This window comes from Scyliorhinus torazame, chromosome 11 (assembly GCF_047496885.1).
Source record: "Scyliorhinus torazame isolate Kashiwa2021f chromosome 11, sScyTor2.1, whole genome shotgun sequence".
NCBI classification, from domain to species: Eukaryota; Metazoa; Chordata; class Chondrichthyes; order Carcharhiniformes; family Scyliorhinidae; genus Scyliorhinus; species Scyliorhinus torazame.
In genome coordinates, this window is record NC_092717.1 from 70,577,881 (window position 1) to 70,601,277 (window position 23,397).

Below are 23,397 nucleotides of genomic sequence, written 5' to 3' on the forward strand. Positions count from 1 at the left end.
CAAAAATAATTAATTGGCGATAAAGTGCTGACCACGTTGGGTGGGAATAATAATAATAATAATTTTATTGTCATAAGTAGGCTTACATTAACACTGCAATGAAGTTACTGTGAAAAGCCCCTAGTCGCCACATTCTGGCGCCTGTTCGGGTACACAGAGGGAGAATTCTTATGTAAAGGGTGCTTTGAAATATTCTAGGGATGTGAATGTGTTATGCAAGTGCAATCTTTTTTTTTTGTGAAATGTTTTATTTAAAACAGATTTGTAACATTTACAGAGAAAAAAGGCCATATACAAAAGCCTTAACATATTGAAAAAGAACAGTGGGAGAGAATAAACATATTAATAAAGCACTTCCCCAACCAGCTCTATTTACCCATGCCCCACGTGCTCAACTAACCTAATGTGGCTCTAGCCCCCCCCCACTTCCCCTCCCCCCGGATGCTGCTGCTGTCGGTTTCCTATGCTATTCCCTGCAAGCGACTATCTCCCCCGGGGATTTCTGATCCCCCCCCCCCACACCCTCTTAAGTCTTCTCTGCTCTCCCTCCTGGCTGCCCCCCCCATCCCGACCCCCCGAGGCCTGACCTGCCAGGTCCGCCCCGCGCTTGGCCCTAGCCCGCCCTTTCTCCTACCTTCCCTGGTGCCCCCCGACCTACGCTAACTACGTTGACCCCTGCCCTTAGCACCTGGCTGTCTTCCGCCCGAATGCTCGGGCCCTCCCCCCACACCCCAAAGACCCATTAACCTGATTGTATCTCCCTGTGCCCTTTCAAATCCCTTACCCAGCCCCTAGCCCATCCCCCTATCAGAGGCCCCGGTCTCCCGCCAAAAGGTACCAAGCGCGGGACTCCCTTTGCAGGGCTCCCATCTGCTGCTCCTCTCCGCCTTGGCCCATCGCAGCACCCGATCCCTGTCGGCAAGCCGGTGAAAGCGAACCACCAAGGGCCTTGGTCGGTCACCCGTTCTGGGCTTCCTTGCGGGGCTCTATGCGCCCCATCCAACTCCAGGGGTCGAGGGAAGGCCTCCGGTCCCATCAGCGCCTCGAGCATACCCATCATGTATGCGCCCGCATCCGATCCCTCACAGCCCTCGGGGAGGCCCATGATCCTCAGGTTCTGCCTCCTGGCTCTGTTCCCCAGCTCTTCAAGCTGCTACTGCATCCTCCTCTGGCGGGCATTCAGCTCCCCAACCTCGTGCTCCAGCTCCATTACTGTGTCCGCCTGGGTGGAGAGCTTCACCTCGACCACCCTGAGCGCCTTCTCTTGGACCGCCTGCGCCTCGACCATTCGATCCATCACCGCCCTCATCGGGTCCAACGTGTCCCTCTTCAAGTCGGCGAAGCAGCTCCAGAAAAACTCCATCTGCTGCTCCCTTGGCCAGTGAGCCTCCGCTCCCTGTTCCCTGCTGGTCGCCATGCTTCGCCGCCTGGTCAGAGGTCCCCGCTGCTCCTGCTTCGAACTTCGCCGCTCCACTCGACCACTTCTGGTCCGACTGTCCATACCCCGGGAGGAAAACCTCTTCTTTTCGCCTCCTCCACCGATTCAGGCCGCCGGTTCCCGAAGAAATCCTGCAAAACAGGTCCGTTGCCCATCGCGTGCAGGAGCGATCCGACCTGCGACCTGCTTCCTCGAGGGCGCCACCGGAAGCCGCAAGTGCATTCTTTTAAAGGCTTTATTTACAGACCCTTGATTCATCTTAATAATAATAATCGTTTATTGTCACAAGTAGGCTTCAATGAAGTTACTGTGAAAAGCCCGTAGTCGCCACATTCCGGCGCCTGTTTGGGAAGACCGGTGCGGGAATTGAACCCGCGCTGCTGGCATTGTTCTGCATTGCAAGCCAGCTGTTTTGCCCACTGTGCTAAACCAGCCCCATATGGGTTGCCAAATTGCAGTACCTCTTAACTAGGGTGCTCTTTCCAAGGGCTGGTGCAGACTAAATGGACCAAATGGCCTCCTTTTACACTGTAAATTATATGATTTTCCTATTGCACCAAGCCAAAAATGTCAGTCCCTGGTGCTTTCCAACCCCTGGACTCTCTTGCTTTCTTTGCCCCCTCCCACCTATGTAGATCTACTGCAAAACCTAAGGTTCTTTTCTTCGCCACCCATTTCACTGCTGCCTCAGAAAATCACTACTGCTGTCAAACCTAATGACAGCCTAACTTGAAATGCTAAAACTCAAAATATCATCCAATGCTACAAGCACAGGATCTCTGCCAGAGTGCTGCCAAGCAAGAAAACCTCTGCTTCTAGTTTGGTATTTCTTGCTTACTGTTGTGCTGTTTGTCCTGGGCTTAAAATGAAGATAAAAATTGAGTAAATTGGTAAAGAATTATATTGCAATTATAATTAAAGTCACTGATTTGCATTTTTTATGTAAAGCTGGATAGTAATTTAGAATTTGATCTCCAAGACATTTGCAAAAAAAAATTAATGTGGTATTAAACAATGATGCAACTTGCATAAATAATCAACCACTAAATATATAAACAAAAGATTTTCATTTGTATAGTGCCTTTTCTTGTCAATTTGCACCGGAAACGCCAATAATGTTGCTCTTTTTAACTGGATACTGATATGACAGTTATTAATGATGATATTGCTTTTCGGAGTCGCCAGGTATCAAATGATACCACCACAGGGTTTTACCGGATATCGATCAAAGACCCAACAACCAGTTAGTTAGTTCAAGTTCAATGATAGTTTATTTACACACAAGAATTACATCGATATGCAACATAAAACACTGCAAGCTGAATTACACCTAACACTACAACAACCTGTACTTAACTTCAGGCACCTGGCTTTATGCATAGGAACAAGGCCTTTGTTCGGATCCTGCATGGCTGGGTCTGGAGAAGTGACTTCGTTTCTGCTGGGCTCATCTGTCTGGTAGCGATTGGTGGTCTTCAACTTGCTTCTGGTCGTGATGCTGCAATTGGTTTTAGGCGTAAACCGGGGCCAAGAGAGTGCCGGTGCGCCGGGGCCAAAAGAGACCGAACACATGGCAGTGTCTCTGTATCCTTCGGGGTTTTGCGCTCTTTTGGGCAGTCCTTAGCTTTGGACCCAATAATTCGGCAGGCTTCGATTACTGCCTTTGATTTTAGCCAATAAAGGGGCGGGTGCCTTGATGTGTCCTGAGCGGTCATTGAGCTTGGCTGTTTGGGCATCGTGGGTGAAGGGAGTGGCCCCGATGAGTCTGAATCTGTATCTGATACCTGAGTACAAGTCTTTTGTTCTGGGGAAATGGGCCATTAGAATGCAAATCGGCTGGGGGTTTCGATAGTGTCTGGTTATCTAGTGGCCAATATACACTTAAGCTCTGAGTTTGTCTGGATCCTGCATTGGCCATATTTCCCATGATTCTTTGCAAGTGGTCATATTTCCCTTTGTAAGTGGCCATCCCAGATGGCTACAACCCGTCCTTTTGATTCTGAACGCGAAGCGTGGTGGATCACACTATTGATCCCTCATCTGTCTTTGGTGTGCCGGTTACCCTTTGTCAAGGACAGGTTCTACACTACTTTGTCCTGTGTTTTTGGAGCATTTACCTAATTTTATCAACACATCATAAATTCATAAACTCTAAGGGGCCACTTTAAACATTTAATCATACATTTAACTTATTCACACAAGGGAACCTCTAACTGTCATTACCTAAGCTACACTCATGCTGCTGGCAAATATCAAATGGAACTAAGAATACAGTACAAAAATTTTAAACAACAGCAGCATCACATTCTCTACTTAATTCATTACAATCATAGAAAAATACAATCTTTATTTTGTCAGAAAAACGGTTTAAAACGTTTGTGGGGTTTGGTGGATTCCAAGGAAAGGGGCTCGGAGTGTGCATATCGGGGAGCGGGAGGCTCTCCTTCGCCATTTGCGGAGTCTAAGTGTCTGAACGACACTGCAGAGTATTGCTATTACCAAGAGGGCTTCTACTGTATCGGAGAGGGAATACCACCTTACAATGTTTTCGCACCATGTGGGGGTATCAGTATTTATTTTCATGTGAGGTGTGGTGTCCGGGCTAGGGGTCTCATATTGTATGGTCATGTCCGGGGCCGGTGTGGTGTGGGGTACAAAGGCTGTCAACGCGCGCAACTGTAGGGATCCAACGATAATCATAATGGAGGTCACCAGTTCTGTCTTCATCTTCTTGTCTTTTTGTTCTTCGTATATTCCTGGGGGTGCAAGCATAATATCTGTTATTACCCTTGGTTAATATCTCGTTTTGTTTGTCTTTCTCTTCTGTACTTCAATTACCCATTAGATTCGTCACCATGTGTGACTCCCTCATTTTTCTTTGGAAATAATCACTTTGGAGATAAGACATCCGGGAAAAAAAATATTCTGTTAAAGTACAAGGAATCTCGCAGCTTGTGGTCGATGCGTATAGCAGCAAATTTTGTCACAACCAAGTGTGTTGAACATGTAAATAGCAGTTGGGGTAGCAACCAAAGAGTCGCTGAAAGTAAAGAGTTGAGTGCAGAGACAGTGACAAAAAGCATTCTTTAAACCACACGCAAAAAGAACAGATAAGGGGAAACAAAGACCTGCAAAGGACAGCAAGGAATGGTAAGAACTTTTCCAAATTACTCGCAATCACGGGAACGTGGGGTGCGTGTGAACCGCGATAAGCTTCACTTCCTCCGGTTCGATCAGACCGTACATAACTGTCTGTTATCTTACTCGCTCAAAGAAATGATGCGGGTTGGAATGGTTCTATTTTGTCGCACGCATGTGATGGTTAGTGGGGTGGTGTACACGAAATCGGGCTCATTGTCAATCGGTGACTTGCGCTGCGTGGTGACTGGATTCATGGGGTTGTGCGCTGCCTGTGCAGTCGGTGGTGCGGGTGCTTTCCTTTTCGGGGCCTGGGGGGCTCTATTCTGATTCTCAGTGTCTTCTACACGTCTATGGGCAGTTCCATTGAGTTCCTGCCAATCGGGACCATTTTCCTGATCTAAATTAGGTCCAAAGGTGCCTCTGAATCTGTTGTGCACTGAGAGCAGTGACGGTAACCTGGCTATTTGTTGCCTACATTTGATGTGATCTACTGAACTCTGCATTTGTTCAGTTGTGGAACTATGGAGTGCTCGTAAAGCTGCCTTCAAATCTGCGCATTGTTTCTTTATTGTTCTACCTGTTCTGTCTCTTTTACCAAAACTGCGCGTTGTGTATCTTGGTAGGCCTTATTGTATTGTGTCTAAAAGCTGCTTCGGTGAACTATACAAGATTGGTGTGCCCGTTTGACATCAGCCATCTCCTTGTCTTTAGCTGCTAGCTGCTCTCTGAGTTGCTCATTAACTTTCTCACATTCACTAAAATTTCCCTCACTCTTCTCCTCTTTATCTACAAGCCGTCTGCGGAGCGTCCTCACAATTTCCTCTGTGCCTCGCAATTGTGCCAGACAGGACACGATTGCCATCGGCTTACAAACTTTTCCTACATTCTTTTTATGTATCTCGGTTAAGTTATCCCACCAGGTTTGTCCTATACTATCTGGACCTGACTCTTCATTCGAACAAAACTCGGACCTGAGGACCCTTCAAGTACTTTCTCAATTCCTCTTCCCATATGGGGCACTACTCTGCTCTACTAATCGCTGCGACCTCGGGTTCCTGCGGATTCATTAGGCATTCCATTGCCTTTGCTGCCATTGCTACTCGTATCTCTTTTCCTCTACCGTAAATTTGGGACAGGGGGAAATAGGGCGGCTATTCGAACAGCGGGTATGGCCTAAGCTATTTTCCGGTTCACAATACTCCCGATAGTTTTACGCAAACTCTAACGTGTTTACCTTATATCCCTGTTAGTACGCATGCAAGTTAATACACACTTCCGAATCTTGGAGATTTGATCGATGTGGGCCTTACACTTGTGGTTTCTTTCACTTTTCCCAATTGGATTTCTAATTCAAAGTTTTGTGGGTTCTCTCGGAGTGACCAAATCACTTTGAGGTCGAGTCCCGTCAGAGTCGCCAATAATGTTGCCAATTTGCACCGGAGACGCCAATAATGTTGCTCTTTTTATCTGGTTACTGATATGACAGTTATTAATGATGATATTGCTTTTCAGAGTCGCCAGGTATCAAATGATACCACCACAAGGTTTTACCGGATATCAATCAAAGACCCTACAACCAGTTAGTTAGTTCAGGTTCAATGATAGTTTATTTACACACAAGAATTACTTTGACATGCAACATAAAACACTACAAGCTAAATTACACCTAACACTACAACAACCTGTACTTAACTTCAGGCACCCGGCTTTATGCAGAGGAACAAGGCCTTTGTTCGAATCTTGCGTGGCTGGGTCTGGAGAAGTGACTTTGTTTCTGCTGGGCTCATCCGTCTGGTACCAATCGTTGGTCTTGAACTTGCTTCTGGTCGTGATGCTGCAATTGGTTTTAGGCGAAAGCTGGGGCCAAGAGATGCCGGTGCGCCATGGCCAAAAGAGACCGATCACATGGCAGTGTCTCTTTTTATCCTTCGGGGGTTTCGCGCTCTTTTGGGCGGTCCTTAGCCTTGGACCCAATAATTCGGCAGGCTTCAATTACTGCCTTCGATTTTAGCCAATAAAGGGCGGGTGCCTTGAAAGCTGGGCATGTCCTGAGCGGTCATTGACCGTGGCTGTTTGGGCTTCCTGGGTGAAGGGAGTGGTGCCCATGAGTCTGTATCTGATACCTGAGTACAAGTCTTTTGTTCTGGGGAAATGGGCCATTAGAATGCACGGGCAGCACGGTAGCATTGTGAATAGCACAATTGCTTCACAGCTCCAGGGTCCCAAGTTCGATTCCCGGCTCGGGTCACTGTCTGTGCGGAGTCTGCATATCCTCCCCTTGTGTGCGTGGGTTTCCTCCGGGTGCTCCGGTTTCCTCCCACAGTCCAAAGATGTGCGGGTTAGGTGGATTGGCCATACTAAATTGCCCATAGTGTCCAAAATTGCCCTTAGTGTTGGGTGGGGTTACTGGGTTATGGGGAGAGGGTGGAGGTGTGGACCTTGGGTAGGGTGCTCTTTCCAAGAGCCGGTGCAGACTCGATGGGCCGAATGGCCTCCTCCTGCACTGTAAATTCTATGATCTATAAATCGGCTGGGGGTTTCGATAGTGTCTGGTTATCTAGTAGCCAATATACACTTAAGCTCTGAGTTTGTCTGGATCCTGCATTGGCCATATTTCCCGTGATTCTTTGCAAGTGGCCATATTTCCCTTTTCAAGTGGCCATCCCAGATGGCTACACTTTCATGACTAGAATATCCAAAAGTGCTTTAAGGTCAATGGAGTTCTTTTGAAGTGTCGACACTGTTGTAATGTAAGAAACAAAGAGCTAATTTGTGGACAACAATATCACAAAGAACCATGTGATAACCAAATAATCTATTTCAGTTATTGATTGAGGGATCAATATTGACCAGGGCACAACAAATAACTCTGCTCCAGCTTTTCTTTACAATAGTGCCATAGGATCTTTCTGACTAAGAGAACAGACCGAGTTTAACATTCCATCTGAAAATTGGCACGCCTAACAGAGCAGCACTGAGGGCTGCACTGGAGTGTCTGCCTTGATTTTTGTGTTCCATGTCTCTGGAGTGGGTCTTGAACCCACAGCCTTCTGAGTCAGGTGAGAGTGCTCCCAACTGAACCAAGGCTGACAATAGTCATCTTAATATATTTTGTATTATATGACACAGCATCTAATTGAGCAATTTCACAGGAAAACTGCTTGAGGGATTAAAATGGTACATCTAATGTGCATTTTGTCCATCACATTTTCCATTCCTCATTCATCAGATCGTCAAATTATTGTCTGTCACAGCTCAAGTGCAAAGCTTCTCTGTGTCATACTTCAAAATATATAGAAACAAATGCAGCCATTTGGGATGTTCAATAAAACTGTCAGAACCGTACCAAATAAAAAAGGACAATCCAGGGTTCTGACATAGAGCCTGAACAGCATTTTAACTTTGAACTTAATCCATGCTTGCTTTATAGCAGATGAAATTTTCTTTCAGCAAAGGGGCAGAATTACAGTAAGAAAGGAATAATGTATATATTCCTCCCACAGTTATAAAACAGCATTTTCATTTGATTTACTGAATTATGCCACGTGAGGTTTACCAATATATTCAAAAGAGTATGTTTAGTGTCCTGTAAATTTCCTTTCCATTACATTTCGCACTGAAAACTTCTGTTCCACTTTTTTAAAGTGGAAAGAACAAAAGGCAGTCACTAGGAATGCACACCGTCCCATGACAATTGAATGCACCTCAACTGTTATAGCCCTGATTGTTCTTGCCAATCAGCCTTAAAATGAGAAAGGCATCGTTTTGACATGGTCGCTATACTAACAGAAAATGGAAGCTAATAATTGCATGTTTGACTAGATTGTTTGGTCTCTTTCCTCGAGGAATGGAGCAGACCGCAGTCAATGTAGAAAAACAGACAAATTATAATTTGCTTCTGATTGATCCTGGGTGTTGATTATTCAGATTACTTTTCTACATGTAGTGTTTGAGCTATGATGCAAGGGTGACAGGGAAGATGGGCAGTTCACTATCACAATCGTGCACTGTACTTCAAACTTGCAGAACTCGTATTAGTGCAATGTGTTGAAGCTTTTGTTAATCATACTGAAAGTTTGCATTATACAGCATTATTTTTTCTGTTTGCCATTATTAGAGATGAAAGTCTTAAAGGTATATATAGAATTTTCCTTGGACCAGCCAAAGGGAGGGCTTCATTTTGTCGTGCCCAATATAGAAGGTAGCATGGCTGAGCGAGGTGCACATGTCTTCTCCTTTGGGTATGAAAACTCTACAAGGTGAGTAGATAAATTCTTTAGAATAAATTCTTCTAATACTTTTCTACAAATACATTTTTAAATGTGTCAAGATTATGAAGAGAATCATGTCACAAATGCTTATCTGAAGTGAAACACTTTTTAAAAACTACGTTTTCAAACAAAATATTGTGTTTAACATGCAACTGATAATAAGACTTGCATTGTAAACTTCTTAAACTAATGAAACTTATATTAAATGGTGGCTTGAAGTGTTTTTAAGAAGTTTTGTAGATAAAAGGCTTTTGCTGGAGGGCAGTTTAGTTGGAGAAAATAGGTGTGTCTCAAAATACTTAATAGTATAAAGTTGGGAACCACAGGTTTAGATCCTTGGAAAAAGGAGAGCATTGCAATTGAAACACAGATTTCTGTGGACTAACTTTCAGTCTTTGAGCCATTTGGCAGTCAGGAGATCTGCAGGAATTTTGACTGGTTATGCCATTTCTTTCTACTTTCTAGATTTTGGTTTCCCTGCGTTGACTCTTACTCTGAGCTTTGCACATGGAAATTGGAGTTCACGGTTGATGCTGCCATGGTCGCAGTTTCCAATGGAGATTTGGTGGAATCTGTTTATACCCACGACATGAGAAAAAAAACTTTTCACTACATGTTAACTATTCCAACTGCAGCTCCAAACATTTCACTTGCTGTTGGTCCCTTTGAAATACTAGTTGATCCTTACATGCATGAGGTAAGTCAAACAAAATCTTATTTCGTCTGACTGTTGAGATTTCAAGAATTTTACTCCCAATTTTCTACATTTAAAGTGCAACGATCACTTGCATATTAACTACATTTATGTAGATATGTTCCCAGTATCTGAAATTGGCATTAATGGTTTAAGTTGTGATATGTAGCATTTATAAAGTGAATATCAGTTGCCATGTTGAATTTGTATATTCTTTAGCTGCAGAAACAAATATTTGGTTCTACCCCGAAAGGTTGCTGACAAGGTAAACATATTTTTAACATAGTCAGAATAAGAGAAAAAAAAAAATCAAAAAAATTGACCTACTTTTCCCAGGGCAGTGATTTTATGGAATTGACTGCAAAGGCTGGCAGTGAAGTGTGGCTGCTTGATTTATTGTGTGTCCAAATTGATGAATTGGCAAAAAATTGTTAGAGGATTATAAATATCGGATAAGAAATTTTCTAGATAGCAGGATCAACCTGACAGAGTGAAATATTCTTCCGTTTCCTGTAGGAGTCACTTGGTACATTGTTAAATTGCTTACTCCTAATGTCAGTATCTTAAGCCCTACCTGATTTTTCATCAGAGGAAATGGATGTAGCCAAACACCATCTTTTCAATATCCAGTTTCTTGATAATTGGAGAGGGGTAGTGAATATTCGTGACTGATGTCAGTGTGGGGAGTGCAATGTGTTTTATTTGGGGTACTCAGTGTTGCTAACTTTTGGTTGGTTCAATTGGCTCTGTTTTATAACCTTTGCTCTAGAGTCGCCAGGTATCTTTATGATACCGCCACGAGGTTCAAGTTCAAGTAATGATCAATAACTCAATACACCAATTAGTAAGATTCAAATCAAAGCACATTTATTATACACATGCTACTCATGCATAAACTCTACTTTCTAAGCTATTTCTATCACTAACAGGCCAATACTTAGCTTCGGACTGGCCCACCAGGTCAGGGGAACAAATGGCCTTTTGTTCGGGTTCTGAGTCTGCGGGATTCAAAGCTGGTATGGACGGGTAGCTAGGAGCACCTATCTCGTAGCGAGCATTGACTTGAGACTTACGTTCTTTGGAGGCAGCTGGCCAGGTCACTGTCAAGGGTTGGTTCGCGTTGCTGAGTGACCCTGTCAAGAAGGACGATTTGAACTTGGGGGCTTTACTTTATAGTTCCCAGGGGCTTCCCACCCATCGGGGCGGACCCTGTACCTGGTTTCAAGTGATTGGACTTCGTTCCAATCGCTTGGTTCGATTTCTCCAATGCTGGAGCGGTTCCCTGATCGTTGGGCGGTCGTTAGGTGTCCGTTAACCTCTTTTGTGTTGGCTCCTGCTGGCGCCGAGGAGTCTGGCTTGGCCTTGTTTACCTCAAACGTTTCGATTGTTCCCGGGGATCGCTCATTAGTATGTAGATGGCTGCTACATTATTATGCAGATGGTTGCTGGTATCGATTCTGTCTGGGCTTTTGCAGAGTCTAATACACAGTAAACTTGCACCTGCTAGTTTCTGCCTGTGTTGACTGAATTTCCCTTCAGCCTTTGCTGTTCTCCATTTTACATCGGGAATTGGCCAACCCAGGTGGCTACACACCCTCCTTGTGATCCTGACGCGAAGCGTGAAGGATCACATAACTGCGTTGTTCTTTATTCCCTGACCCGGCGAGCACTCTTTTATGGCCTCTACACTGACACTAACTATGCAGGAAAATTTTTAACTGACAATTCTAAGTGGCGCTATGCCAAAACAGGGACATGCATTATAACATAAGAAAAACGGTACCTCTAACTATCCTCAATATACTACACTCACTCAAACATTCAATCATACTAACTTCCTAAATAATACAAACAAAATCATAGCAGCATTATTCACATTTTTCCTGGCTTGCTCAGGATTGTACAATCGATCATGAAACATTTCTTTATTCACAAAAAGGAACGCAAACAAATGTTCTTTATTATAGATCGCGGGGGTCGGGGGTCTGGTCATAACCAAAAATAGGGGATCTTATCCTATATACCGGGGTGCGAGCGCGGTAGGCTCTCCTTCTCCATTTCCTCAGACGAATAGTCTGCACAATGCAGCAGAGTATCGCCAATACTAGTAGGGAGTCTATCAAGTACGACAGGGCGTACCAGGTTATAAACCTGTCACACCAAGATGGTGTGGTGTCGCTTGTAACTGGGCTCTGGGTACTATGGGGAAGTGAATCATTAACGGCTGGGGGGGGTTGGGGTCAGGGGGTTCGCATTCGCGCGCAACCAAATGTTCATTAGGGTGATGAGCAACACGGAGGATGTCCTCATGGTTCTCCTTTCTCTTCTCTTCTCTTCTGTTCCTGGAGCTTCTCGAGTTCTGTGGGATCAAGCATAGTGTCTGTCACTACCTTGTTTTAATATCTTGTATGATAGCATGTCTGTCCTTTAGTGCCAATTACCCCCTTTATAATTGGTCACTATGCGTGACTCCCTCATTTTTTTCTCTCCAAAAACCGAATTTCAGAACAAGACACACTTACAAATACTGAATCAGTGCGAGCCGTCTCGCAGGCTGTGCGATTTGCCATCCAAATATTTGAGGATGTAAATAGCATAGGGATGGCAACCTAAGAGTTGCCTGAAACAAAACAAAACTTTTTGAACGAAAATTGACGAAATGAGGTGCGTATGGGCCGCGACGGGTAAGATTTGGATGGAATCCCCGGGTAGGACGGTGACCAATGCCGTGTGTGCTCTACCCGAGCGTAGCTGACCAGAGGAGGGTTCCAGGTAGGGCGGGTCCCAATGCCGTTTCTCCACTGCCTGAGCAACCGACAAGAACGGGCAAGAAATGTAGTCATCGTGGGGGGTTGCTGTATTCGTTCTTCCTTCGAACCAGAAGGGCAGTTACGAACGGGGGTCTGTATTTCTGTCGACAGACGAGTTCCTCTGAACTGGCGACTGGGACACTAACAAGTCTCTGTGGACAAACTAGTTCCTCTGAACTAGCGTCCGGGACAAACTAGTTTCTCTGACTGCCAGTGGGCGCCGGAAGGGTGGTGGCGTGGGGCTGTGGGGAAAAAAAATTTCCGGACTTACATACAACATTTAACAGTACACTACAAACAACATAAAACATGCTGCAGGTTCCATCAGAAAGGACACCATTTTCTCCCAAGCGGTTCCTTTTTAAAACATCATCTGGACACCTCAGTTATCGGTTGCGAACAGGGTCGCAAAGGGGTTCTCGTTTTGGGAGTCAGACTCAAGGTCGCCATCTTCTCCCGGATGCCAAACTCTCGAATGTATCAGGGCGGATAGGGATGCATGGTGTGATTTGGGATCCCTCTCGTCATTCCGGACGAGTCTGTATGAGTTATCTCGGTGCCAAAAGGATGTGTCCAATTCTGTTGGAATGGAGTCGGGGTCGTCATTGTAGGTGGGTGGTTCGTGGTGGGGTTTGTTCAGGAAAGTGAGCATGAAGGGATCACTCGAATCGTGGTCAGATTCGCTGGGTGTGGGTGCTGTTGCATGGGAATAGTAGGGAGGCGTGCTGTGCTGTCCGAGTTGCTGTTGCTACTGCTGCATAGAACATAGAACATAGAACAATACAGCGCAGTACAGGCCCTTCGGCCCACGATGTTGCACCGAAACAAAAGCCATCTAACCTACACTATGCCATTATCATCCATATGTTTATCCAATAAACTTTTAAATGCCCTCAGTGTTGGCGAGTTCACTACTGTAGCAGGTAGGGCATTCCACGGCCTCACTACTCTTTGCGTAAAGAACCTACCTCTGACCTCTGTCCTATATCTATTACCCCTCAGTTTAAAGTTATGTCCCCTCGTGCCAGCCATATCCATCCGCGGGAGAAGGCTCTCACTGTCCACCCTATCCAACCCCCTGATCATTTTGTATGCCTCTATTAAGTCTCCTCTTAACCTTCTTCTCTCCAACGAAAACAACCTCAAGTCCATCAGCCTTTCCTCATAAGATTTTCCCTCCATACCAGGCAACATCCTGGTAAATCTCCTCTGCACCCGCTCCAAAGCCTCCACGTCCTTCCTATAATGCGGTGACCAGAACTGTACGCAATACTCCAAATGCGGCCGTACCAGAGTTCTGTACAGCTGCAACATAATCTCCCGACTCCGGAACTCAATCCCTCTACCAATAAAGGCCAACACTCCATAGGCCTTCTTCACAACCCTATCAACCTGGGTGGCAACTTTCAGGGATCTATGCACATGGACACCTAGATCCCTCTGCTCATCCACACTTTCAAGAACTTTACCATTAGCCAAATATTCCGCATTCCTGTTATTCCTTCCAAAGTGAATCACCTCACACTTCTCTACATTAAACTCCATTTGCCACCTCTCAGCCCAGCTCTGCAGCTTATCTATATCCCTCTGTAACCTGCTACATCCTTTCATACTATCGACAACACCACCGACTTTAGTATTGTCTGCAAATTTACTCACCCACCCTTCTGCGCCTTCCTCTAGGTCATTGATAAAAATGACAAACAGCAACGGCCCCAGAACAGATCCTTGTGGTACTCCACTTGTGACTGTACTCCATTCTGAACATTTCCCATCAACCACCACCCTCTGTCTTCTTTCAGCTAGCCAATTTCTGATCCACATCTCTAAATCACCCTCAATCCCCAGCCTCCGTATTTTTTGCAATAGCCTACCGTGGGGAACCTTATCAAACGCTTTGCTGAAATCCATATACACCACATCAACTGCTCTACCCTCGTCTACCTGTTCAGTCACCTTCTCAAAGAACTCAATAAGGTTTGTGAGGCATGACCTACCCTTCACAAAGCCATGCTGACTATCCCTGATCATATTATTCCTATCTAGATGATTATAAATCTTGTCTCTTATAATCCCCTCCAAGACTTTACCCACTACAGACGTGAGGCTCACCGGTCTATAGTTGCCGGGGTTGTCTCTGCTCCCCTTTTTGAACAAAGGGACCACATTTGCTATCCTCCAGTCCTCTGGCACTATTCCTGTAGCCAATGATGACATAAAAATCCAAGCTAAAGGTCCAGCAATCTCTTCCCTGGCCTCCCATAGAATCCTAGGATAAATCCCATCAGGTCCCGGGGACTTATCTATTTTCAGCCTGTCCAGAATTGCCAACACCTCTTCCCTACGTACCTCAATGCCATCTATTCTATTAGCCTGGAGCTCAGCATTCTCCTCCACAACATTATCTTTTTCCTGAGTGAATACTGACGAAAAATATTCATTTAGTATCTCGCCTATCTCTTCAGACTCCACACACAATTTCCCATCCCTGTCCTTGACTGGTCCTACTCTTTCCCTAGTCATTCGCTTATTCCTGACATACCTATAGAAAGCTTTTGGGTTTTCCTTGATCCTTCCTGCCAAATACTTCTCATGTCCCCTCCTTGCTCGTCTTAGCTCTCTCTTTAGATCCTTCCTCGCTACCTTGTAACTATCCATCGCCCCAACCGAAACTTCACACTTCATCTTCACATAGGCCTCCTTCTTCCTCTTAACAAGAGATTCCACTTCCTTGGTAAACCACGGTTCCCTCGGTCGACGCCTTCCTCCCTGTCTGACCGGTACATACTTATCAAGAACACGCAGTAGCTGATCCTTGAACAAGCCCCACTTATCCAGTGTGCCCAACACTTGCAGCCTACTTCTCCACCTTATCCCCCCCAAGTCACGTCTAATGGCATCATAATTGCCCTTCCCCCAGCTATAACTCTTGCCCTGCGGTGTATACTTATCCCTTTCCATCATTAACGTAAACGTCACCGACTTGTGGTCACTGTCCCCAAAGTGCTCTCCTACCTCCAAATCCAACACCTGGCCTGGTTCATTACCCAAAACCAAATCCAACGTGGCCTCGCCTCTTGTTGGCCTGTCAACATATTGTTTCAGGAAACCCTCCTGCACACACTGTACAAAAAACGACCCATCTATTGTACTCGAACTATATCTTTTCCAGTCAATATTTGGAAAGTTAAAGTCTCCCATAATAACTACCCTGTTACTTTCGCTCATATCCAGAATCATCTTCGCCATCCTTTCCTCTACATCCCTAGAACTATTAGGAGGCCTATAAAAAACTCCCAACAGGGTGACCTCTCCTTTCCTGTTTCTAACTTCAGCCCATACTACCTCGGAAGAAGAGTCCCCATCTAGCATCCTCTCCGCCACCGTAATACTGCTCTTGACTAGCAGCGCCACACCTCCCCCTCTTTTGCCTCCTCCTCTGAGCTTACTAAAACACCTAAACCCCGGAACCTGCAACATCCATTCCTGTCCCTGCTCTATCCATGTCTCCGAAATGGCCACAACATCGAAGTCCCAGGTACCAACCCACGCTGCCAGTTCCCCTACCTTGTTTCGTATACTCCTGGCATTGAAGTAGACACACTTCAAACCACCTACCTGAACACTGGCCCCCTCCTGCGACGTCAAATCTGTGCTCCTGACCTCTATACTCTCATTCTCCCTTACCCTAAAACTACAATCCAGGTTCCCATGCCCCTGCTGCATTAGTTTAAACCCCCCCCCAAAGAGCACTAACAAATCTCCCCCCCAGGATATTTGTGCCCCTCAGGTTCAGATGTAGACCATCCTGTCTGTGGAGGTCCCACCTTCCCCAGAAAGAGCCCCAGTTATCCAAAAATCTGAATCCCTCCCGCCTGCACCATCCCTGTAGCCACGTGTTTAAATGCTCTCTCTCCCTATTCCTCATCTCACTATCACGTGGCACGGGCAACAACCCAGAGATAACAACTCTGTTTGTTTTAGTTCTGAGCTTCCATCCTAGCTCCCTGAAAGCCTGCCTGACATCCTTGTCCCCTTTCCTACCTATGTCGTTGGTGCCAATGTGGACCACGACTTGGGGCTGCTCCCCCTCCCCCCTAAGGACCCGGAAAACACGATCCGAGACATCACGCACCCTTGCACCTGGGAGGCAACATACCAAACGTGAGTCTCTCACGCTCCCACAAAATCTCCTATCTGTGCCCCTGACTATAGAGTCCCCAATTACTAATGCTCTGCTCCTCTCCCCCCTTCCCTTCTGAGCAACAGGGACAGACTCCGTGCCAGAGGCCCGTACCCCATGGCTTACCCCTGGTAAGTCGTCCCCCCCACAAGTATCCAAAGCGGTATACTTGTTTCTCAGGGGAACGACCGCAGGGGATCCCTGCACTGACTGCTTTTTCCCAGTCCCTCTTACAGTTACCCACCTATCTCCAATCTTTGGTGTAACTAATTCCCTGAAGCTGCTATCTATGACCCCTTCTGCCTCCCGAATGATCCGAAGTTCTTCCAACTCCAGCTCCAGTTCCCTAACTCGGTCTTGGAGGAGCTGGAGATGGCAGCACTTCCTGCAGGTAAAATCAGCAGGGACACTATCTGCATCCCTCACCTCAAACATCCTGCAGGAGGAACATTGCACTCCCTTCCCTGCCATACCTCTAACTTTCTACCAAGATCTGGCTAACAACTAAATTAAATTTTTATAAAAAATAATAATAATATAATAAAATATGGTACTTACCTCAGACCAATGGGTTTTATTATTAGGTTAGAGGAGGAGGGCGGGTGGGAGACACTACACGTGTAGTGTCTCGGGTTTCCTCTCCACCAGAATTTATTGGTGAGGGTCTTCCCAGACGTCCGCGGGTCGACTTCCTGTTCCCGCCTAAAAAACTAATTTAAAATTTAAAAAAAAGAAAAATTCTCAGCTCCTGCTGAAATTGACTAACCAGCCAGCTGTTCTCACGCCGCCGAAATCGACTGGCCTGCCCCTGCAAAGACAAGTGCTTTTAAAGGACAGACTTACCTCCCAGCAACCTCCTTCCGCAATGCTCCCGCTGAAACTGACTCACCAGCTGTTCTCACGCCGCCGAAATCGACTGGCCTGCCCCTGCATAGACAAGTGCTTTTAAAGGTTGACTTACCTCCCAGCAACCTCCTTCCGCAGTGCTCCCGCTGAAACTGACTCACCAGCTGTTCTCACGCTGCCGAAATCGACTGGCCTGCCCCTGCAAAGACAAGTGCTTTTAAAGGTTGACTTACCTCCCAGCAACCTCCTTCCGCAGTGCTCCCGCTGAAACTGACTCACCAGCTGTTCTCCCGCCGCCGAAATCGACTGGCCTGCCCCTGCAAAGACAAGTGCTTTTAAAGGTTGACTTACCTCCCAGCAACCTCCTTCCGCAATGCTCCCGCTGAAACTGACTCACCAGCTGTTCTCACGCCGCCGAAATCGACTGGCCTGCCCCTGCAAAGACAAGTGCTTTTAAAGGTTGACTTACCTCCCAGCAACCTCCTTCCGCAGTGCTCCCGCTGAAACTGACTCACCAGCTGTTCTCCCGCCGCCGAAATCGACTGGCCTGCCCCTGCAAAGACAAGTGCTTTTAAAGGTTGACTTACCTCCCAGCAACCTCCTTCCGCAATGCTCCCGCTGAAACTGACTCACCAGCTGTTCTCCCGCCGCCGAAATCGACTGGCCTGCCCCTGCAAAGACAAGTGCTTTTAAAGGTTGACTTACCTCCCAGCAACCTCCTTCCGCAATGCTCCCGCTGAAACTGACTCACCAGCTGTTCTCACGCCGCCGAAATCGACTGGCCTGCCCCTGCAAAGACAAGTGCTTTTAAAGGTTGACTTACCTCCCAGCAACCTCCTTCCGCAATGCTCCCGCTGAAACTGACTCACCAGCTGTTCTCACGCCGCCGAAATCGACTCTATATGCAGTCTGTGGGCGTTCCTGGGTGGAGTCTAGAGTTCAGGGGTGGAGTCGGGGTTGAGTCCGTGGCTGGGCTGGATGTGTTGGGGGAGGGTAGGTTTACGTTGGCTGTGGGCGGGGCGTGGTCTGCTGCGTCGAGCATGACGTGGTGTGCGTGGTTAGACTGTGTTCCATATGCCTTAAGCTGGTTGATATGGAACCACGCAGTCTTTCCATTGGGATACTTTATTTTGTAGACGGAAGGGCTTACTTTGTCCGCAATGGAGTACGGACCCGAATATTTAGGTGACGGGGATGTGCTGGGGTTGTATATGGAGAGCCTGACTTGCTGTCCTACACTGAACTCAGTCGCATGTACAGTCTTATCGAAACAGGCCTTGCTCTGTTTCTTTCTTGTGCCCAATTTCACTGCGGCTGCTGGCTGAGCCGTTTTTACATTTTCCACTAATTGTTTGACTGCGTTCTCGTGTGTGAGGGCCGTCACTTCGGGGCTGGTCAAATCTAATCCCAATAAAAATTCTGTGTCTTTCATGGGGCGTCCGGTCATGAGGGTGTGTGGGGTGTAACCTGTGGAAGTTGAAACTGTATTTCGCAAAAACATCAACGCAAAAGGGAGGACTGAATCCCAAGTGGTGTTGTTTTGCTGGACCATTTTTCTGACGGTTGATTTTAGGGTCTGATTCATGCGCTCCACGATACCACATGACTGGGGGTGGTATGCGATGTGGAATTTTTGGGTAATGCCAAATATCGTGAGGACGTTCTTCATGACACGTCCCGTAAAATGGGAACCTTGGTCGGATTCAATGCTGCGGGGGAGTCCCCATCTCGTAAAGATGTGGTGGGTTAGGATCTTGGCTGTGGTCTTTGCCGTATTCGTTCTGGATGGGAATGCTTCCACCCATTTTGTAAACTTATCTATCACCACGAGTACATACTTATAACCATTCCTGCAAGGGGGCAAGACGATACTAAGTGTGGCCTTCATCCTTTAAGTGATGCCGGAGTTATTACCTAGTGCTCGAAACAGAGGGTTATTTTCTATTGCATTTTCACAACCGTACAATGGTGGATGTGGATCCAGGCATTTCTGCCTTCCACTTTTACAGCAGTGGGAGTAGTGAGTAGGACCTGGTGTGGTCCTTCCCATCGGGGTTCTAATCCTTTCCTAACCCAATTACGAATCAGAACATACTCCCCCGGATTAATAATGACAGAACTGGACAAGGGAGGTATCTCCTCATAAGCAGCTCGTACCCGTGAATGGAGGCCTTTTAGTACTTTAGTCAAGGCTATCACATAGTTGGCCATTTCAGTGGTCATATGGTGAAACTGTACTTCCTTATGTTTCCCTTGGTACCAAGGAGTACGCAAGGGTCTTCCGTATAAAATTTCGCCGGGACCCAGTCGTGTCTTTCCAGCTGGGGTTGCACGTATTTGGAAGAGGGCAATCGGCAATAATTTGAGCCAAGTGGCTCCAGTCTCTGCCTGTAGTTTTGCCAGTTTCGTTTTTAATATCTGATTAGCCCTTTCTACCATTCCCGCTGCTTGGGGTCGGTATGCGCAATGTAATTGTTGTTTTATTCCCAGCTGAGTACAAAATTCCTTATTGATCTGTCCCACAAAATTAGGTCCATTATCAGAACTTAATCAATATGGAATCCCAAATCTAGGAACAATTTCTCGCATTAAAACTTTTACTACCGTGGAAGCTTTGTTATCTACAGTGGGGTCAGCTTCTATCCATTTACTAAATACATCAACAATAACTAATACATGTTTATAACATTGACATTTTTCCAGCTCAATGTAGTCCATTTGGAGGGTTTCAAAAGGACCCTCCGGTAGCGGGGTTTTACCCATTTCACAGGGTATTGCTTTTCCAGGATTATACTGCTGACATACTAGGCAACGACTGCTAATGTTTTGCGCTATGTCCTGCAGTCTTGGATGCCACCAAGTCTTGAGCAATACATCACCCGTAGCTCGCGCACCACAATGAGTTGCAAAGTGAACACATTCGGTGACCCAGGCTGCTAATGCATCGGGCATACAAGTTTGCCATGCCGGGGTGACCAAAATTTGTTTACAGGATCATAACAACATCCCAATTCTTCCCATAGTCTTTTTACACAGGCAGGAGCGTCGTCCTGAAACTGAATGACGTCAGTGATGGTCGGCATTGGCTTTTCAGAGGGAGACTGACCCTTAGAGCTTTTAGTCTGGCTCATCATTTTTGGTACCACCATGTCTTTTAAGCGAGAACCCTCTTTGGCTTGGTGGTCCGCCTGCCGATTACCCGCGTCCACCGGGGTTTTGCCTGTCGTATGGGCAGTGCACTTTATTACGGCTATTTGTTTAGAGAGCGTTAAAGCCTGTAGTAATTGTGTAACTAACTGTTTGTGGGATATCTGAGTGCCTGCAGATGTAAGAAATCCACTGTTCTTCCATAATTGACCGAGTCGTGTGTGACTCCTAATGCGTATCTGGAGTCTGTGTAAATGTTTATTTTCTTATTCTTTCCTAACACGCACGCTCGGATAAGTGCAAATAGCTCGGCTTGTTGGGCGGAGAACGGCGTTTCAAATGCTGCTGCTTCCAGGGTTTCGCCCTGCTGATTAACTATCGCATACCCTGATAATCTATCCTCCCTTTCGCCGACGGAAGGTGAAAACAGTTAAGTCTGCATCGTGCAGGGGAGTGCCAGTGAGATAATCTCGCACGGAGGCTTCCTCTCTGAGGAGCGTCAGACAATCGTGGCCCGACTGTGAGCATTCCGAGGGTGGTTCGGAGAGAAAACTTGCTGGATTGATGATGGTGCAGTGGCAAAATTGGAGCTTGGGATTATTCAGGAGATAAATCTCGTATTTGTTCTGCCGAGCCATGGTTAAATGTTGGGTTTGGAGCTGGCCGAGCAGGGCTGTGACAGAGTGGGAACTGTAAACCACAATGTCCTGCTGGAGGGTAAGGTTAGCCACCGACTGGAGGCTGTTGTAAATAGAAGCAAGGATCTGAGTGCAGGCGGGATGGCGGTGGTGGAGGAGCAGTCGGCTGCCCCCGATATTGCCAATTTTCAGGGTCATCGTCATCGTCTCCCTCGGTCAAGGCAAGGCCGGCCATTCGACCGCACGGTCCTGGTTTAGGGGTTGGGGGCTCGAGAGACTTGGGTCCCTTATGGTGCGCACATTCCTTTTTTAAAACCTCCGCAGTTTTAACAATTCCCCCTTCCGTTAATTCAATGCCCAACTTTAAAGCGTTAGCCTGCCAACTAGCTAATAGATGTATCTTTTAATTTTTGTCAGTACTCCCGCCATAACTCGATCAATTTCTTAGCCGTGGAGCTACGGTTATGTCGCCAAATAATCTGCTGTGCCTCCATTACCGTGGGCAAATCTTTTGATCCTCCCAGGGGCCATTTTCACTTTCCCAAATTCTTATGCAATTCCGCCGACAACTGCCGCAGCTGCTTAGAATGTTCCGGATACTGTTCGCAAAGAGCCTGAAGCGCGCTTCCACTATCAGAGGTGCTATCCAGAGTATTACCCATTGTCTCCTATCCTCGGATGATCCTTGTGGTTACCTACTTAATTTTGATGGCGATCCTAAATCGCTTATTCAATCAAGAATTTAAACGGGGTTATCCTGCCCTGTTACCCAATCAGGAGGCTTAGGCAATTGTTCGAGTGTTCCGACAGGGTACGCGACGGTGAAACCCTGTTTATTGTGGAGGCTAAGGCGTCATCCGCACCTGATGGGAAGTACTATATTTTGGACGGAGTTATCGGGCTCCGCTGTAGCCAATAGTCAACCCGGAGTGTCGAACACGTCAAGACACTGGTTGAGACAATCACTTGTTTTAAGGGCAACCTTTTATCGCAAAGGTATCAAGCAACCAGAAGGATCATCATCAGCCAAGCACCTTTCTTCAGCCGAGGGCCTCTAACCCTCGCGCACGGGCCTTTAACCCTAATTCGAAGAGGACTCTAACCCCTTGCGGGCCTCTAACCCTGTCTCGGGCCTCTAACCCTGACTGCAACGGGTTCGCCGGACTGACCTGGATCTCGGAAGAGTCTCTTCAGAAACAGACGGTAGGACTAGGTCACGCTCGGTACAGCGGAGGGGGAAACCAAAGTGGTAACAAGGGTACTCACATTTGGGGGCCCGATCCCTCCTTCACCTCCGGACACGATCTGTCAGTTACACCGACTGCTCCTGGCGAGGCTCCGTGAGATCCCACCGCTGCCACCAAATGAGAATTTGTTTCCCTTCAGTCCGGATGAAATGATCAATCGAACACCAAGTCACTTCAACATATGTTTATTTTCGGCCGGAGCTGCACCACTGTATCTCGGGGAGGTACAGTAGCAAGCCAAAGTTAATACATCCGACAGTAGCTTATATACAATATATGACACTGTTTCTTTTCCGAGGAGGCCTAAATTACGGCATTCTGTTGCTTTAAGCTTAGTTATAGTTATCTTTAAAATTAGGAACCATTCCCAAGGCTGTATCTTGTTACTACAAACTGTCTGGTGCAAAAGCAGAAGCGATTACAAAGCCTTGACATTCCAATTTACACAAAGCTCTAGTTGACATTCCATTTTCCCCTAGAGCTCTATTCTATCTTGAGCCAAACTCTCATTCTTACCTTCATTTACCCATACGGGGTTCTGGTGTACCTTAACTGCGTGTATGTCTGCTTCTGCCTGCTGTTCTTCGGGATTATTATTCGTGGGTTTGAACAGATTGCTCCCAGGTGCGGGACAATATTTTTACAACCCTTTCCTCATTATGAGCCTCCTCTGAGGGATCATAATTTGCACAAGCTTTTTGTCCTGTTTCTGTGGCATGGGAGATAAGGGTGCGGGTCCATTTGGCCATGTTGTCAGGGGACAAATGGGCGCGGTCTAAGTCTCCGAAAACTGCTGCGAAATGGATCCACAGGCGTCCAGCAAACGCTGTGGGGTGCTCAGTTTTCTTTTGCCTGCACTTATTGAGGCCATCTACGGGGTCACCCCTGTTATACCCGATCGCGTCTAGGATTGCGGTATGCATTTCTGCAAGGGTGCCTCCTCCTACATTCTGTGAGTCGGGAAGGGCTGCTACGACCGAAG

The 23,397-nt window shown here is 46.6% G+C and overlaps 1 protein-coding gene across 2 annotated transcripts in view; it reads left to right on the forward strand.

The window, feature by feature from the left end:
• The window catches only part of taf2 (TAF2 RNA polymerase II, TATA box binding protein (TBP)-associated factor), a 298,552-nt gene that overhangs the window by 24,660 nt on the left and 250,495 nt on the right, over positions 1–23,397 (forward strand). For both annotated transcript variants that reach the window (XM_072467396.1, XM_072467397.1), the window contains exons 5-6: positions 8,697–8,838; positions 9,316–9,547. In XM_072467396.1, coding sequence (XP_072323497.1) covers positions 8,697–8,838; positions 9,316–9,547 — 374 coding nt within the window. The remainder of the gene's footprint in view (positions 1–8,696; positions 8,839–9,315; positions 9,548–23,397) is intronic.